The sequence below is a fragment of the Otolemur garnettii genome, unplaced genomic scaffold (genome assembly GCF_000181295.1).
Source record: "Otolemur garnettii isolate 467f Iridium unplaced genomic scaffold, OtoGar3 scaffold00284, whole genome shotgun sequence".
NCBI lineage: Eukaryota > Metazoa > Chordata > Mammalia > Primates > Galagidae > Otolemur > Otolemur garnettii.
In genome coordinates, this window is record NW_003852679.1 from 875,522 (window position 1) to 893,797 (window position 18,276).

At 36.6% G+C, this 18,276-nt stretch overlaps 1 protein-coding gene across 1 annotated transcript in view; it reads left to right on the forward strand.

Annotated features, from left to right (window-relative positions):
* ADAM18 (ADAM metallopeptidase domain 18) overlaps positions 1-18,276 on the forward strand; it is a 188,263-nt gene that overhangs the window by 93,614 nt on the left and 76,373 nt on the right. Inside the window, exons 11-12 of the mRNA XM_003803189.1 lie at positions 13,093-13,229; positions 16,518-16,701. Of these exons, the coding sequence (XP_003803237.1) occupies positions 13,093-13,229; positions 16,518-16,701 (321 nt within the window). The remainder of the gene's footprint in view (positions 1-13,092; positions 13,230-16,517; positions 16,702-18,276) is intronic.

Here is an 18,276-nt window from a genome sequence, read left to right on the forward strand (position 1 = left end):
ATACTTCCAATCCAGCAATTCACCTCTTTGCTGCTCACCCTGCGCTGCTTATCTGCCCAAGGACTACACGCGGAAGAGATTCAATAAGTCCACTCTCACCTGAAAACACCGGGAGAGTTGACTCAGGGATGTGTCTCCTCCGCCATCTTGCTCCGCCTCGATCGAGTCAATTTTTGTAAGAAATGAAAGGTGTGGGTTGAGTTTCACTCTTTTACAAGTGATTCTCGAGTTCTTCCAGCACCATTTGTTCAATAAGGGTTCTTCTCCTCACTGCATGCTTTTGTTTGGTTTATCAAAGATCAGATGGCAAGTAGTCACTGATTTTATCTCTTGGTTTTCTATTCATTTCCAAATTTCTATGTTTTTATATTTGTTCCAATATCATGCTCTCTTTATTATTATGGACTTGTAATATAGCCAGAAGTCTGCCTCTAGCTTTGTTTTTTTTTTTTTTTTTTTTTTTTTTTTTCTAAGAATAGCCTTAGCTACACAGGTTTTTTTCTGGTTCCATAAAAAATGAAGTACTATTTTCTCCAGTTCTTGAAAATATTATTATGAAGATTGAATTGAATCTGTACATTGCTATGGGTAAAATAGACATTTTGACAATTCTGATTCTTCCCATCCAAAAGCATTTTATATGCTTCCATCTGTTAGTGTTCTTTTCTTAGGTTTTCATAAAACTCTTGGAAAAGATCTTTTACCTCTTTTGTTAGGTATATTCCTAAGCATTTCATTTTCTTTACAGCTACTGTGAAAGAAATTGTGGTTTTGATTTGTTCTCAACTTGGCTGTTATTGGCATATACAAATTTGTCCCTTAGTTTCTGGGTGTTTACTTTGCTGGTGGGTCTTTGTGATGATCACTGTGTAGAATAGGTCTAAGTATTTTCTGTAGAGCTAGTCCAATTGTGGCAAACTTCCTCAATGTTTGCATATCAATAAATTATTTGATTTATCCATAAATTATAAGGCTTTGCTTAGCAGGATATAAAATTCTGGGTTGAAAACTGTTTAAGAAGATTAAAGTTAGATGACCATTGTGTTCTGGCTTGAAAAGTTTTATTAGAGAAGTCTATAGTCACACTGATGTGTTTGCCCAAGTAGGTCAAATGGTACTTACTCCTGAAAGCTTGCAGAATCTTTTCTTTTGTCTTGACTTTGGACAGGTTCATGACAATATGTCTTGGAGAACCTGTATTTGAGGTGCAACAACCTGAGGTTCAATATCCCTTTGAAAGGAGTCTGTCGGAATCTTTGGTGATGTATGGAAAATTTTCACTTATGATATCCTCCTTTAGGCTTTCCATTCCTCTGGAACTTTCTTCTTTCCCTTCTGGGATACTGATAACTCATGCTTCATGACATTCCTTAATTCTGCAAGTAAGTATTCTGCTTCCTCTCTCTTTTTTTTTTCCTGCCTTTTTAACTGCCTGAGTTAGCTCAAGAGCTTTATTCTCTACCTCTGAAATTCTTTCTTCTACATGGTCTAATTTTTTATTGATGCTTTCTACAGCATCTTTAAGTCCTCTGATTCATCGCTTCATTTCCTTAAGCTCTGCTATATCCTTTCTATAATTTGCCTATCTGATTCTGTTTTTGAATTTCCTTTTGGCTTTTTCTACTTTCACAGCAATTTCCCTTATTGTTTTGACCATCCATATTTTAAATTCTCTTTCTATCATTTTCAACATTTCTTTAAAGGTAGAATCCTCTGAAGTAGCTACATTATAATCTCTTTGGTGAGTTGCTCTGTTCTGGTTTTTCATATTGACAGGAATTTTCTGATATTTCATTCTCATGTGTGTGTATATGTGTATTCTTTTTCTTTTTTGTATTGTTGGTAATTCACTGATATTACACTTAGAGAATCCCAAAGCCTCCACCAGAAGATTCCTGGAAGTGATCAAAAAATACAGTAATGTCTCAGGATACAAAATGAATGTCCACAAAGCAGTACCTTTGTATACATCAATAACAGCCAAGATGAGAAGCTAATTAAGGACACAATCTCCTTCACAAGAGCTTCAAAGAAAATGCAATACCTAGGAATATATCTAACAAAAAGACCTTTATACAGAAAATTATGGAACCCTAAGAAAAGAAATAATAACAAATGGAAGAACATACCATGCTCATGGCTAGGAAGAATCAACATTGTTAAAAAGTCCATAGTCCCCCAAAGCAATCTATTGGTTCAATGACATCCTTATTAAAATACCAACATCATACTTTTAAGACTTGGAAAATAATAATTCTTCATTTCTTGTGGAACCAGAAATAACCTCATATACCTAAGGCAGTTCTTAGTAGTAAAAACAAAACAGGGGGACTTGGCCTACCAGAATTTACGCTTTACTACAAGGCTATATTAGTCAAAACAGCATGGTATTGGCACAGAAATAGAAAAATCTGGAATTGAATAGAAAATTAGGAAATGAGACGAAGATCTTACAGCCACCTAATCTTTCACAAAACAAAGAAGAACATACACTGTGGGAAAGAACCCCTATTCAATAAATGGTGCTGAGAGAACTGGGTATCCACACATAAAAGGCTATAACTTGACCAACACCTTTATCCACTCACAAAAATTGATTCAATTGATTGGATAAAAGGTCTTAATTTGAGAGAACTGGGTATCCACACATAAAAGGCTGTAACTGGACCCGCACCTTTATCCACTCACAAAAATTGATTCGATTGATTAGATAAAAGACCTAAATTTAAGGCATGAAGAGGTAAAAATCCTCAAAAGAAGCATGGGAAAAACACTTGAAGATATCATCCTAGGGAAATATTTTTTTATTATTAAATGATAACTGTACATTATTGTAATTCTGGGGTACAGTGTGGTGTTTTCATATACGATTTGAAATATTTCATCAAACTGGTTAACATAGCCTTCATGTCATTTTCTTAGTTATTGTGTTAAGACGTTCATATTCTACTCTTAGAAAGATTCACTTATACCCTTGTAAGATAAACCATAGAATTGATCCCTCCAGTCAATCTCCTTCTACCTGCCTCCCTGGTGTTTTCCAGATATACAATCATATCATCTGTGAAAAGTGAAAGTTTAAGCTCTTCTGACCCTATATGAATGCCCTCAATTGCCTTTTTTTCCCTAATTGCAATGGCTAAAACTTCCATTACAATGTTAAAGAGCAGTGGAGACAATGGGCACCCTTGCCTGGTTCCTGTTCTGAGTGGAAATGATTTGAATTTAACTCCATTCAATACAATATTGGCTGTAGGTTTGGGGTAGATGGCCTCTACCAGTTTAAGAAATTTCCCTTCTATACCAATTTTCTTAACTTTTCTGATCATAAAGGGATGCTGGATATTATCAAAAGCTTTTTCTGCATCAAATGAGAAAATCATATGGTTTTTATTTTTTAATTTTTTGTGATGAATTATATTTATAGATTTACATATGTTGAACCATCCTTGATATCCTGAGATAAAGCCCACTTGGTTGTGGTGTATAATTTGTTTGATGTGTTGCTGGATTCTGTTTGTTAGAATCTTGTTGAATGTTTTTTCATCAATATTCATTAGTGATATTGGTCTAAAATTTTCTTTTCTTGTTGGGTCTTTGCCTGGTTTGGGTATCAAGGTGATGTTTGCTTCATAGAATGTGTTGGGTAGTATTCCTTCCTTTTCTATATTTGGGAAAGGGTTGAGTAGTATATCTCCTAGTTCCTCTTTAACGCTTTGGTAGAATTCTGATATGAAGCAATCTGGTCCCAGGCTTTTCTTTTTAGGGAGATTTTGTATAGTTGATGCTATTTCAGAATTTAATATAGGCCTGTTCAACATTTCCACTTCATTCTGGCTAAGTCTTGGGAGGTGACATGCTTCCAAGTATTGGTCAATTTCCTTCAGATTGTCATATTTCTGGGAATAAAGTTTCTTGTAATATTCATTAAAGAGTTTCTGAATTCTAAGGGGTCTGTTGTTATTTCATCTTTACTGTTTCTTCTTGACAACATTAGAGATTTTACTCTTTTTTTCTTAGTTAGGTTGGCCAAAGGTTTATCTTTTATTGACCTTTTCAAAAAAACCAACTTTTTGATTTTCTTGATCTGTTCTATAATCCTTTTATTTTCAATTTCATTTAATTCTGCTCTAATTTTGGTTATTTCTTTTCTTCTGCTGGGTTTGGGATTGAACTGTTCTTCCTTTTCCAATTGCTTGAGATGTCCGACCAAGTTGTTAACTTCCTCTCTTTCCATTCTCTTGAGGAAGGTTTGCAATGCTATAAATTTCCCTCTTAGGTCTGCCTTTTTGGTATCCCAGATGTTCTGGGAACTTGTGTCTTCATTGCTGTTTTTTTCTAAAAATTTGGTAATTTCCTTCTTGATCTCATCTCTGACCCATCTATCATTCAGCATAAGGTTATTTAGCTTCTATGTTTTTGTACAAGACTGCAAATTCCTGTTGTTACTGAGTTCGACTTTTATTCCATGATGGTCTAAGAAGATGCATGGAATAATTTCTATTCTTTTAAATTTACTGAAGTTAGACTTATGACCTAAGATGTGATCAATTTTGGAGTATGTTCCATGTACTGATGAGAAAAATGTGTATTCAGTTGTGTTAGGATGAAAAGTTCTGTAGATGTCTGTTAGGTCCAAAAGTTGAATAGTTAAATTTAAATATAAAATTTCTTTGCTAAGCTCCTTATTGGAGGATCTATCCAACACTACCAATGGAGTGTTAAAATCTCCTACTATGATGGAGTTGGGAGAGATCAAGTTGCTCATGCCTGTTAGAGTATCTCTTATAAATTGAGGTGCATTCTGGTTGGGTGCATAGGTATTGATAATTGAGATCTCATCATATTTAGTATTACCCTTAACAAATAGAAAGTGGCCATCCTTGTCTTTACTTACTTTTGTTGGTTTAAACCCTGTTGTATCTGCAAATAAAATTGCAACACCTGCTTTTTTCTGCTTTCCATTTGCCTGGAATATAGATGATCATCCCTTCACCCCGAATGTATATTTATCTTTTAATGTAAGATGCTATTCTTGAATAAAGCAGTTGTCTGGTCTGAGTTTCTGTATCCAATCAGCCAATCAGTGCCTCTTTAGAGGACAATTTAAGCCATTCACATTGATTTAAATTATTGATAAGCATGGTAAAATTTTGAGCATCAAGTTCCTCGAAATTTCAGTAGACATTTTTAATCCTTTTGCCATTGTGGAAGTTTGAATTTGATCAAAAGTTTCTGAGTGAGATTACTTTTGTGGTGGAGGATTGCCCTGGTCATTATGGATGATAGGTTTGAGAATTTCCTGGAGAGCTGGTTTAGTTATGGCAGATTTCTTCAACATGTGAATGTCATTAAAGTATTTAATTTCTCCATCATAGATGAAACTCAGTATAGCTGGATACAGGATCCTGGGTTGGAAGTTATTTTGTTTTAGGAGATTAAAAGTCAATGCCATCGTCTTCTAGCCTGAGAGATTTCAGCCGAGAAATCTGACGTCTTCCTAATACTCCTCCCCTTGTAGATTATGGTTTTCTTACATCTGTGAGCTTTCAGAATTTTCTCTTTCATCTTACCTTTAGTGAAGTTAATTATGATGTGCCTAGGGGATGTCTTGTTCGGGTTCAGTCGTGCTGTGTTCTGAAACTATCTGCTATCAGAATTTTAGAATCTCTTGTCATGTCTGGAAAGTCCTCTTTCATAATTTCATGAAGAAGAGCCTCTGTGTTTTGTGAAGCAACTTCATCACTTTCAGGGATTCTTATAAAGCAAATATTAGTTTTCTTCAAATTATCTGAGAGCTCTCTGAGAGTAAGATCCATTTTTGCTCTCCATTTCTTCTGATCTTTGCACTCCTGTGCTTCTTCAAAAATTTTGTCTTCAATGTCAGAGATCCTTTCTTCTGCCTGTTCCACTCTCTTATGGAGGGATTCCACTGTATCTTTCAGATCCTTGAGGGCTGCAACTTTTTGTCTCAGTGTTTCAAAATCTTTGATCATTTTATCTTTGAAATTGTTGAATTCTTGAGACATCTTTTGAATAATTTCTTGAAATTCTAATTCCCTCCTTTCTTCCAATCTGTTAATCTTATATGCTATCCAAATTCTGAACTCGAGTTCTGACATCTCCACAATCTGTTTATGGATGGGGTCTTCAATTGCATCTGGCCCATTTTTCCTTGGGGGAGTTTATCTACTCTGGTTATTCAAGTTGCCAGAGTTTTTCCACTGATTCTGCCCCATGCTGAATTTATCCTGTTTGGAAACCATATCAGGACTGTTCAGTCAGTGATTTCTTCTGGTTGGCCAGACAACCACGACAGGGCATGTCTGTTGTCTTCTCCTAGTTCGTGGGTGCCGGGGCAACTGTGGCGCAGTGTAATGGCAACAGCTGCATGGGAGCATGCATAGGCAGATCAGACCTCATTCGGCCTGCTGGAGCGACTGGGGGCAGGAGACCGGCAGTGGCCAGATCAGTCCTAGTTCAGCTCCATTGGTTGACTGGGGGGCAGAGGAACTGCAGCAATGGTGTGGTGTGCTTGTGCAGCCGGATCAGTCCTAGTTCAGCCCTGCTGTGTTCCCAGGGGGCAGGGAAACGTCAGTGGCTGTGCAGAGCACATGAGTGGCTAAATCAGTCCTACTTCAGAGGAGCACAAAAGCGGCCAAATCAGTCCTACTTCAGCCCCACCAGGGCGATGGAGGGGGGGAGCAGGGGAACTGCAGTGGCCAGGTCAATCCTCGTTTGGCCCTGCCAGATGGCCAGGGGGGCAGGAGAATAGCAGCGGCTGGATCAGTTCTAGTTCAGCCCCATTGGGGTGACTTGGGGGAAAGGGAACGGCAGCAGCCGGAACAGTCCTTGATCAACCTTGCTAAGGAAACTGCAGGACAAGGGAATGGCAGCAGCTTTCCAGGGAATTCACACAGCCAGGTCAGTCCTAGTTCGGCCCTGCTGGGACAACGAGGGGGCAGGGGAACTGCAGCGGCTAGATCAATCCTAATTCAGCCCCACTGGAGCAACTGGGGGCCAGGGGAACGGCAGCAGTGGCACAGCGCACGCACATGACCTGATCAGTCCTAGTTCACCCTGCTCGTGTGACTAGGGGGACATGGGAACATCCGCGGCTGGATCAGTCCTAGTTCAGCCCTGCTGGGGCAACCATGGGGGCAGGGGAATGTGGACCAGAGGACTGCTCCACCACCACCGCCGGCTGGACACATGTAGCACTAGCAAGATAATCTGGGCCCTCCCGGAGCAGGGAACTCCTCTGCCATTACCCTGGGACACACATGGCTCTAGCAAACAGTTCTGGGCCCACCCAGAGCAGTAGACTCCTCCACCTTGGCCTTGCAGTTTGCATGTGGCTCTACCAAGAAGTTCTGGGCCCACCCAACACAGGTCTCTGGAATGGGGAACTCCTCCACTACCACCCGTGGGACATGCGTGGCTCCAGCAAACAGTTCTGGGCCCGCCCAGAGCAGTAGACTCCTTCTCAGTGGCCCCGCAGGTTGCTTGTGGCTCTAGCAAGCAGTTCTGGACCCACCCAACACTGGTGTCTGGAGTGGGGAACTCCTCTGCTGCCACCCACAGGATGCATGTGGCTCTAGCAAACAGTTCTGGGACTGCCCAGAGTGGTAGACTCTCCCACTGTGATCCCACTTGTTGCATGTGGCTCTAGCAAGCAGTTTTGGATCTGGCCTGAACAGTGGACTCCTCCAATGCTACGGGGACACCCACAGCACTAGCAAAGAGTTCTGGGCCAGCCCAGAGTGGGAGCATGGAGCGGGGATCTTCTCTGCCACTTGTGAGTCATGAGACTATAGCAAGCAGTTCTGGGCCTGTCCAGAGTGGGGGATTCCTTCACTGCCACCTGCAGGGCTTGTGTGGCTCTAGCAAGTAGTTCTGTGCCTGCCCAGAGCTGGAGGCTCCTCTGCAGCCACTCACCAACCATGGGAGGCATGCAGGTCTAGCAAGCAGTTCTGGGGCCCACTTTATACCTGTATTTTGTGTTCTTAAATGCTCTTCCTTGGATTTACAGCTTGCCAAACTTCTTTCTGGGCTCAGCTCCCCGTCTTTGGCTTCATAGATTCTGATTCCATCCAGTTTTTCTTCCTTTGCTCAGGAGTCTCTAACAAGGGTTGCTACCATTTGGGCATCCTTCCCAGAACCCCCCAGGAAATATTTTTTGAAGAAGACTTCCATGGCATTTGCAACAACAACAAAAATAAGCAAATGTTTTCTTTTTATCTGTTGCCTTGCCTTACTTTTTCCTTTCACTTTTCCTCCTCTTTAATTTACTTTGTCCTTGTCTTTAAATGCCAGAGAGTCCATTTGAAATGTTTCCTTTTAAAAGGACCAGAAGAGTGAAGAGCAAGAAGGGATAAAAGATAAAAATAGAGAAAAGATAAAGGAAAGGGTCGAAGTAAAAGAGAAGACTGTCAAAAAGAAGGAACACAAAGAGAGACACAGAAGTAATCGTAATATAAACTACTGAACTTTCACCCACACCACAAAATCCCAACCTCTGGGGAGCTGGGTTGAGTAGGTCCTTGGGGGCTTGGAACTCTGCCAGTCTGAACAGACACAAGACCCCACCTCCATCAAATAGAGAAGAAAAACAAAAATACTATAAATCAAACCAAACCAAACATAAAACCTGAAAGGATAAAATTGGGGGAAAAAAAAACAATAGGGGAAGAGAAAGTAGCAAAAATGAAGCCCTTATTATTAAAGAAGACAACAATGAAAAATTTCATTTACACAAAAAAAATGAAGAAAAAAGCGTCTGAGAGAGAACACTTTTTTACATATCTGAGATGTTAATCTCTGACAATGGTCTGAGATGCTAATCACAATACTGATATAGCTGTATAAGATAGAAACTGGAACTCTCTGCTGACTTCTTTGCCCTCAGACTCCACAGTGTTGGAAGCCTGAATCTCTCCTCAGCTCGTTTAGACACACCTTGACCTTTCCAAACCATATCCATTTGTTAAGCAGTGAGTTTCCCAGGAAAGTGTGTGTTGCTAGGCTTTCTTCAGAAGTGGCTGCCTTCTTTTCAGGCATGCCAGAACCACCCTCACTCTAGGACCCTGAGGGCTGAGCCTGCAAGGCAGCTCTCCCACAATTGTTGCACCTAGCCTGCAGCTGAACAATGAAAGCTCTGTTCCACCACAGCATGTCAATCCTGACCTCTGGACACCATTCAAAGTCCCTTTCTCACTTTCCCAAAGTCTCCTAAGGTAACTCACCTTTAATCTAAGGATGCGTGTGTGTGTGCGTATGTGTGGAGTGAGTGTGTCTGTGGGCACACGTGTGCACAAGTGTGTGTGTATCTTGAGTAGTTTAGGGCAATTGATACAGGAGATTTAAATTTTAAATTAAAAATATTGTTTTGGGACATGGGTTATAGCAATTATTGTTTATTATGGGTCATGGGTTATGGTAATTATTGTTGTTTAAGGTAAGGGTTAGTATGGTTCTTGCTTTTATATATAAGGATGTGATTTTGTAAATAGCAAAACAACAGTCTTAAAGAGGCTACTCTCACTGTTCTCCTGAATCACTGGCCTTCTGACAAAGTTTGGGGAACATATCCATATCTCTGCATACTGGCTGCAGTGACAGGTTACTAGACTCCCTTTGTTCAGTGATACACTATGGTTGAAGCCAAAATTGCTCACTCTTCTGCCAGGTGGGATGAGGACCCAGAATTGGATATTCCTAGGTGCAGGAAAGCTGGGATTTTTTGTCTTTCTTGGCCCTCTCCATAGGATGAGAGATCCTGTGTTTTGCAGCTTATTGATCATCTCCTGGGTAGAGGAAGGGTCTCTCTGATCTATTCTGCTCCAGGCTTCTTCATTCTAGTCCTTTCTGTAACTGTCCTCCATTCTCTCTTTTCCTTTTTCTCATCTTTATCTTTGTAGTTTGCCTTAGTGGAGTTGCTGAGCACTTTGATTTCTTCTCTTTTTGATCTACACCCTAATTTCAACTACTCTGGACTTGCTTCAGTCCAGTTTTCCTCCTTCTGGACAAGAGTTTCTGATGAAAGCTGCCTCTGCTCTAGTTGGCCATCTTGCCCTCCCCCCCCCAAGCTTCTTTAAGACATTTTGTTGTTCTTGTTGTTGTCCTTTTTTGGCCAGGGCTGGGTTTGAACCCGCCACCTCCAGCATATGGGACCAGCACCCTACTCCTTTGAGCCACAGGTACCACCCTCTTTAAGACAGTTTTTTGGAATTTGTTCCTAAGGAGTTTATGTATTTATACCCTTTAAGAGTGAGAGTAGCCTCTCCAAGATTGTCATGTTCTACCATTTCCAACATCACAGTTTTATACATAAGAGTAAGAAAAGTAAGAGCAGTACTAATCCTTATCTTAAACAATAGTAATTGCCATAACTCATGACCCACAATAAACAATAATTGACATAACCCACAATGATAACATTCCAGTTCAAAGGTTAAGCTCTTAAGTCAGTCATGCTAAACTATTCCGACATACTCCTTCAGATTAAGGCTGAATTTACAAAATGACAGAAATGGGACACACGAGGTGAAGGTCACTTAGGACCTAAATGGACCAGACCAGCTGTTTCATGTTGGCCCTAGCCCTAGCCTGATTTCATTTTTACCACATATATTCTCAAACAGGCCATCAGTCAGGTCTGGTTATACTGTCTGGAGGCATATGGAGCACAGGCTATTGATGCAGATCAGCTTTAATAATTTGCTAAGCTGTGTTGAACCCTCCTATGTATCAATATGTCAGAATTCAACCAGAAATGTAGAGACAGAATTTGGAGGATTCTGCCTCTTTCTTTAGCCCTTTGTGTATTTTTATCTTTCTAGGAGCCACAGTTTCTTCCTATTCTTATTTTATAATTTCCATACTAGAGATAGGTCATTTTTAAGTGTCTTATGAGTACACTCAAATTGTGTTATACTAATTACAATTGGCCCCATCTAATTGTCACAAAAATTGAATTCTCTATAACTTTTCAATGACCATTATTCCCAATCAACTTTGCAGCTTTTTCTAATTTTTTGGCACTGTTTGGTAGCTGGTTTTTTGGGTCATGTCCAGGAGGGTGAGAATAACCGGATCCAACTTTTTACTATCTGAATCAAATGTATAACTCTGTGCTTAAGATTCCAATTCTCTATTGAAACTGGCCATATATTCCTATATATTTTTCTTTCTTCATACACATAAATGCATACACAGATAAAATCATAACTTTTTAAAATATATAGTATATGTAGTGATGTTCTTTTTTAATACTGATATTAATTATCTATGTCATCTCTCTTCTTAAACAGTTTAAGTAGGGGTTATTTCATAAAATCCTTCCTATTGCATGATTTTGTATTGGGATTTATTTTTAACTATATAATTATGGTTACACAATATCATGCCTCTGTCTCTGATTAGACATTAAAAGTCCATTTTCTGGTTCTTATCGCTTGCCCATCAACTTCATGGTCAGCCCAGATAATACACCTCATGTTGTTTTCTGGCTTTAATCACCTGTCATGTTCTGACATGATGACTTTAAAACAGTGGTTCTCAACCTTCCTAATGCTATGACCCTTTAATACAGTTCCTCATGTTGTGGTGACTCCCAACTATAAAATTATTTTCATTGCTACTTCATAATTGTAATTTTGCTACTCTTACGAATTGTAATGTAAATATATGATATGCAGGATGCTCTTAGGCAACCCCTGTGAAAGGGTCATTTGACCCCTAAAGGGGTTACGACCCACAGGTTGAGAACTGCTGCTTTAAAACATAGTTATTCTAAAATAGCAGGAAAAAATACTTATTTACTAATTCTTTTCCATATTGCTATATCTGTACTATGTTTTCAGCCACATACATACACATAATCTTTTTTATTCTTTTAGCTATACAGTACTTAAATTTCAATTGATGGAGAACATTATAGATATTCTCAGAATTCTTCTTGTAATGATTAAAGGGCTCAAAAAGATATCCTTCTTTATTTATCAAAGTTAAATGATATGAAATGTACTTCCACTCTATTGAGCTACCAGTCATTTTCAATAGCTTCTCATTTCATTTATTTTTAAACTATGGTTGTGTCTGTGTCTCCAGCTTTTGTCCTGTCATTTCTTCAATTCACTCAGTATACATAACCTTTCAACAGGTGCATATTCAACCCCCCAACCCGCTCTCATATAATTCGGTCATTTCTCAAACTTTATATCTCAGTCTAAACATCAATTACACAAAGAGTTTTTTTATTACTTTATTTGATTACAATATCTTAGTCTTTCATAAAATTCTCTCTTGGTGTACTTTGTTTTCTTCATGGTATTTTTGTTGATCTGTTTTTATATAGGAAGTTTATATAGAAAGTACCTATCATTTGGGCCAGCTGACAGGGTACATGTGCCAATTGGTGAAATCTGCGTGCTGTTTTCCTGTTTGCTATCATTTCCCCTTCTATAATATACAAACTATGAGTGGACAAAATTTATTTCCTTTGTTTTTGACACTATATTCCCATCATCCATCATAGTACCTACACATGTGTACACTGAATTAATATTTGTTAACTAAATGAATTGATTTAATGGGAAAGTGAAATAAATGTGTTTTTCTTTGATTCTGTATCCTACAAGGGTACAAATGAATCTTTCTAAAAGCAGAGTATGAATGTCTTAGCTCAATAACTAAGAAAATGACATGAAGGCTACATAAACCAGTTTGATGAGAGTATTTCAAAATGTATATGAAAATACCAGACTGTATCCCTGTGATTGCATTAAGGTACACAGCTATGATTTAATTTTAAAAAATAGAATATTCTATGTGCAAAGCTATGGAATTTTGGCTTGTTATGTTTTAAACCAGAGAATTTCATAGATTGATTACTTTTTATATTTTTTCATTCTTCTTCATAAATAAGTATAGTTGTGCATATAAGTGGCATATCAAAACATTGTTATAAGGTATGCTCAACATAAAAAGTATTAAACATAGAATTCCATAAGAGTAATAATGCTTCAAGTCATTACTTGCTTTTATTTTCTTATATAATGGCTTTCTGTTCCATTTTTTTTTTTATACTAGTATCCAGAAGCAATGAGTTTGGAGGGACTTTCAGTTACTATAGCTCAACTGCTCGGCCTTAATATAGGATTAACATATGATGACATCACAAAGTGTTCTTGTCCACGAGCTACATGCATAATGAATCATAAAGCAGTGTAAGAAAATTTTCTTAATTGATTTTACATATATTTTTCTTAGATTATTTCCAAGATATGAAGTTTTTAAACTTAAATATTCAACTTCATATCAGAAATGGAAAAGATATGTTAGGTTTGAAGAGATATCACAATTTTTTTGTAAAGAAGCACAAATCTGCAAGGTGTGATATATTTTATTATTTAAATTTTTTACTCAAGAGTATTAGTGGGAGAAATTTAAAGTTAATAAAAATTCTGAAGGATTGGGTGGCACCTGTGGCTCAGAGGGTAGGGTGCCGACACCATGTATCAAGAGTGGTGGGTTTGACCCTGGCCCCGGCCAAATTGCAACAAAAAAATATCCAGGCATTGTGGCGGGCACCTGTAGTCCCAGCTACTTGGGAGGCTGAGGCAAGAGAATTGCATAAGTCCAGGAGTTAGAGGTTGCTGTGAGCTGTGACACCATGGCACCCTACTGAGGGCAATAAAGTAAGACTATAGTCTGGAACTTCTGATTACTGTTCTTTGAAAAAAGAAATAAGATTTAAAGAGGAAAAACTGATGTCTTTATTTTCAGATGTTATAACTAACCACCCAGAAATATCAACAGAATCAATGTACTACTAGAACAACAACAATAATAATAACATCAAACATTTATTAAGATATATGAGTCATAAAAAACACCCCAACAGCTAGCAGTAAGCACACAGATGATCTGCTATGAAATTGTTATTTTTCAGACATATTTATAAATTCAGTATAATCCAAACCTATATTTTATATTATATTTTTTAAGAAACTTGATAAATCCCATAGGAAGTGATAAAATGGAGACGATAAATTTAGGTAACCTTTTTTTGAGTATGAGCTGAAATTTATGGTAAAAGGAAGGATCTTATAGATGAGAGACACTATTACTTATAGAATGATAGAAATAAAGAAAAAGGAGGAAAGATGATGTTGGATATAAGACTTAACAATTAACAGCGTAAATTGTAGTGGATAGGGTCTAGTACATAAGTAGAAAAAGGGTTTTATTCAAACTGGATGTATTACTCTACAAGTAAACATGTAGAGAGGTACATAGTCTAATAATTAATGGAGATGTAAGGGTATAGAAACATTTTTTCTAATAGGAAACTAAGAACAAGGAATACAAGAAAAAAACATGAAATAATTATCTGAGACTAGGAATTAGAAGTGGTTTAAGAAATATGATAGGATTGTTGAGCATTTTGAAAATGTATTAAGAATTTGTGATTGCAAACTGACTATGAATTCAAACGAAAATTCAAATTTGCATAGCTTTTTGTTTCGATTCATTGACTTTCAGATTCTGAGTTGCATATACAAAGAAAGAGAGGAATTGATGTTTTGCTGAGTGAATGTCCATGATGCTTCCAAAGAAGGATGTAGGGGAATCTGTATCCTTCTGCATTAAGTAGATTTCAATTTTCCCTCTCCCCTAAACTTGGAGCTTTAGATAAGATAATATAAATATTTTGAGGCAACTACCCCAGCTCACCCTACTTCTTTGTAGTTAGTCCAGTATAGTAATCTTTCTCACAAAAAAAGTTAATAATTTTATATTCTTTTAAAATTATCACTTGCTTATTAAACTTCTGTATGTTTAGGAATATATATCTATAGACTGATCAACACAGACATATCACATTCATATTCTTTCTCATGATGCTCATCTTTTAAGCAGAGATTTGAAAAATAAATTGCATTTTTCTCAACTTAAACAAAAGTTCCATGTTCTAAATATTGATGTTAATGTAATTATTTTATTTTTATTTTATTATTATTATTATTATTATTTTGGCCAGGGCTGTGTTTGAACCTGCCACCTCTGGTATATGGGGTCAGGGCCCTACTCCTTTGAGCCACAGGCACCACCCATGATGTTAATTTTTTACTTGAAAATTATGTGGTCTAAGTAGTAGATAACTTCTAAGTGCATACCTATTTATAAACTAATTTTGTATAAAGAGATATTTGTACTCAAATTATGTAGCTTTTTGCATGAGACTCTCTTTCAAAAGCATACGGATACTGATACTTCTTGTAAAATAAAGCAGTTTAACATAATAAAAAATTTTGATTAAATGGCATTTTCCCCTATGATCTTCTCTTCATTTTTCACTGTTTGTTCCACATAAATGGTGGTATCAGTAAAAGCTAATGTATTTCTCTATGTCCTTAAAGTCTTCCAAATTTGAAACCTTGGAAGTTATGCTTTTCTTTCTTTGGAGGCTCAAGACATGACCCAGGACCTCTATCATCTCATATTAAGCTGTTTAAGTATTATTATTTTAGACATAATTGTCTATAGTGGCACTGTAAGGTAGAAATAAAACATTAAAAATGGAAAATAATCAGATGAAACAATCATGGTAATATATTTCACTTAAATTAATATATTAAAATAGTGTCATTTCAATATGTAACCAACTTAAAATTGTTGGTTATGTTATATTTTTGTGTACACATTTGGGTTCACATTGAGTATGGAGTATGAGAGAAAATAAAAGAACCAGCATCACATATCTATTAAATGAATGAAGTTTTAGGAAACTGTGAGCAAAGGGTGGAACAGACATTGTTTGAAATCACTGGGTAAATAGTGGACATGTTATGTTTGAAAACTTATTTACATATATAAGACAGCTTTCAGATATTTCACCAGAAATACAGCTGCAAATGTATCCACACTAATTTTCCTGGGTCTTGTCTTGTACTATAAAATTTAGATAATATAACATTAAATTTCAAGAATTTAAATAAGGAAGGTTATTATTACATGAAGCAAAAGTACTATGTAGAAAAACAAATAATGAAAGTGGAAAAAGAATGTGCAAGGGCACAATTTATCAGGAAAGATCTCTCTAAAAGGAACTGTTGGAACACTCGTATGACTGAAATGAAGGAAGACAACCTGGGATATATGATAGAAGAGCATTTCAGGTAAAGGGAATGATAGATAGATACATAGGTAGATATGTAAGTGATATATACAGAGAATTATATAGAGAAATATACTGATGCATACAGACATTGATTTAACTATATAAGACTACAACTTATAGCATTGCTGTGCTTGAAAGATACATATTCCATGCATTTTTAAGAGAAAGTTGAAATAATAAATATTAAAATTTAATTATAATTGATTCCTTTTCTGCTAAGGTATACTTTTTTGAACTGGACATCTTGTAATTTGCAAATTGTATGGGGCATTGTTTAGATGTGGGTTTATTACCAAGTCTTATTTACTTGAGGAATACTATTTCATTTCAGGAGTTCCAGTGGTATAAAAATTTTTAGCAACTGTAGCATGCGTGACTATAGAATGTTTGTTTCAAAACTTGAGGGTAAATGCCTTCAGAACCTTTCAGATTTGACAGGATTATATCAAACTCAACCAGTATGTGGAAATGGAATTTTGGAACATAATGAAGAATGTGACTGTGGTAATGGAGAGGTGGGTAACAAAGATTGAAATTTGAGCACAATTTTTATGTTTCCAATAAAACATAAAACATTTTTAATGGTATATATAGAATAACACATGCAACTATGTCTTCAATAAGTGAAATATGATAATGAGGATGAGTTAACACATACAAAGCACTTTCCCTCTTAAAGACAAATGTATCATGAATATTAAGTTTATATAACTGTTCCCAATCATACCAGCAGATAGATTTTGAATGCATAGGCTAAATGAAGTCCTTTCTATCCACAATTCAGTTTCTAATTCATTTGTCCTCATTTTCTATTTTCCCTATAAACTTCTGCTAAACTTATTCCATATTTCCCCCCATCTCTTGTGATTGGAGACATTTCTAAACATTATAATGTATCTCCTTTAATCATTCTCAAACATTCCTACATTTACCAGGTTTTGATGATCAATTTTTTCCTATTTGTTCATTTCTTAATATACTTATGCACTTGATTGTTATTTAATTAACTGAATTCAAAGCACATTATTCTCAACAGATAGGACTATAAATTTAGTCTATTACAAATGTCATTATTCTATAATATTTAACAATTCACCTTGATTTCAATAAAATAAATGTCTTCATGATTTATCCTCAAACAGTTATATGAATTCCTTATCCCTAGAAAAGCTCCTGACCACCACATTTTTATATATAATTAAATTCTTTCATGTAATGTTAGTCATCCTACATTCCATAAAGTATTGAAATCTATATGTTTGAGTCTAAGTGTATCTATATGTGTGTGTACCTATATATATGTACACACACAGAGATTGTACATATACATATCTATTAGATATATTTCATATGTGTGTATATACATGCACACAAACATTTGCAATTATCCCAATGCTATCTTAGTTTTTTTATTATTATTAAATCATCACTATGTACATTAATGGAGTCATGGGGTACAATGTGCTGGTTTTATATACAATTTGAAACATTTTCATCAAACTGGATAACATAGGCTTCATGGCATTTTCTTAGTTATTGTGTTAAGACAGCTAAATTATACATTTAGTAAGTTTCACATGTACCCTTGTAAGATGCACCATAGGTGTGATCCCACCAATCACCCTCCCTCCACCTAACTTCCTCCCTCCCCTCGCCTCCCTTTCCCCTTTCCCCATATTCTTGGGATGTATTTGGGTTATAGCTTTCATATGAAAGCTATAGATTAGTTTCATAGCTAATGAAACTTCAATATGATTACATTGGATACCTTTTCTTCCATTCTTGAGATACTTTGCTGAGAAAGATATGTTCCAGCTCCATGCATATAAACATGAACAAGATAAACTCTCCATCATTCTTTAAGGCTGCATAATATTCCATGGTGTACATATACCACAATTTATTGATCCATTAGTGGGTTGATGGGCACTTGGACTTTTTCCATGACTTAGCAATTATGAATTGGGCAGCAATAAACATTCTGGTACAAATATCTTTGTTATAATGTGATTTTTGGTCTTCTGTATATATACCTAGTAGAGGAAGTGTAGGATTGAATGGCAGGTCTATTTTTAGTTCTCTAAGTGTTC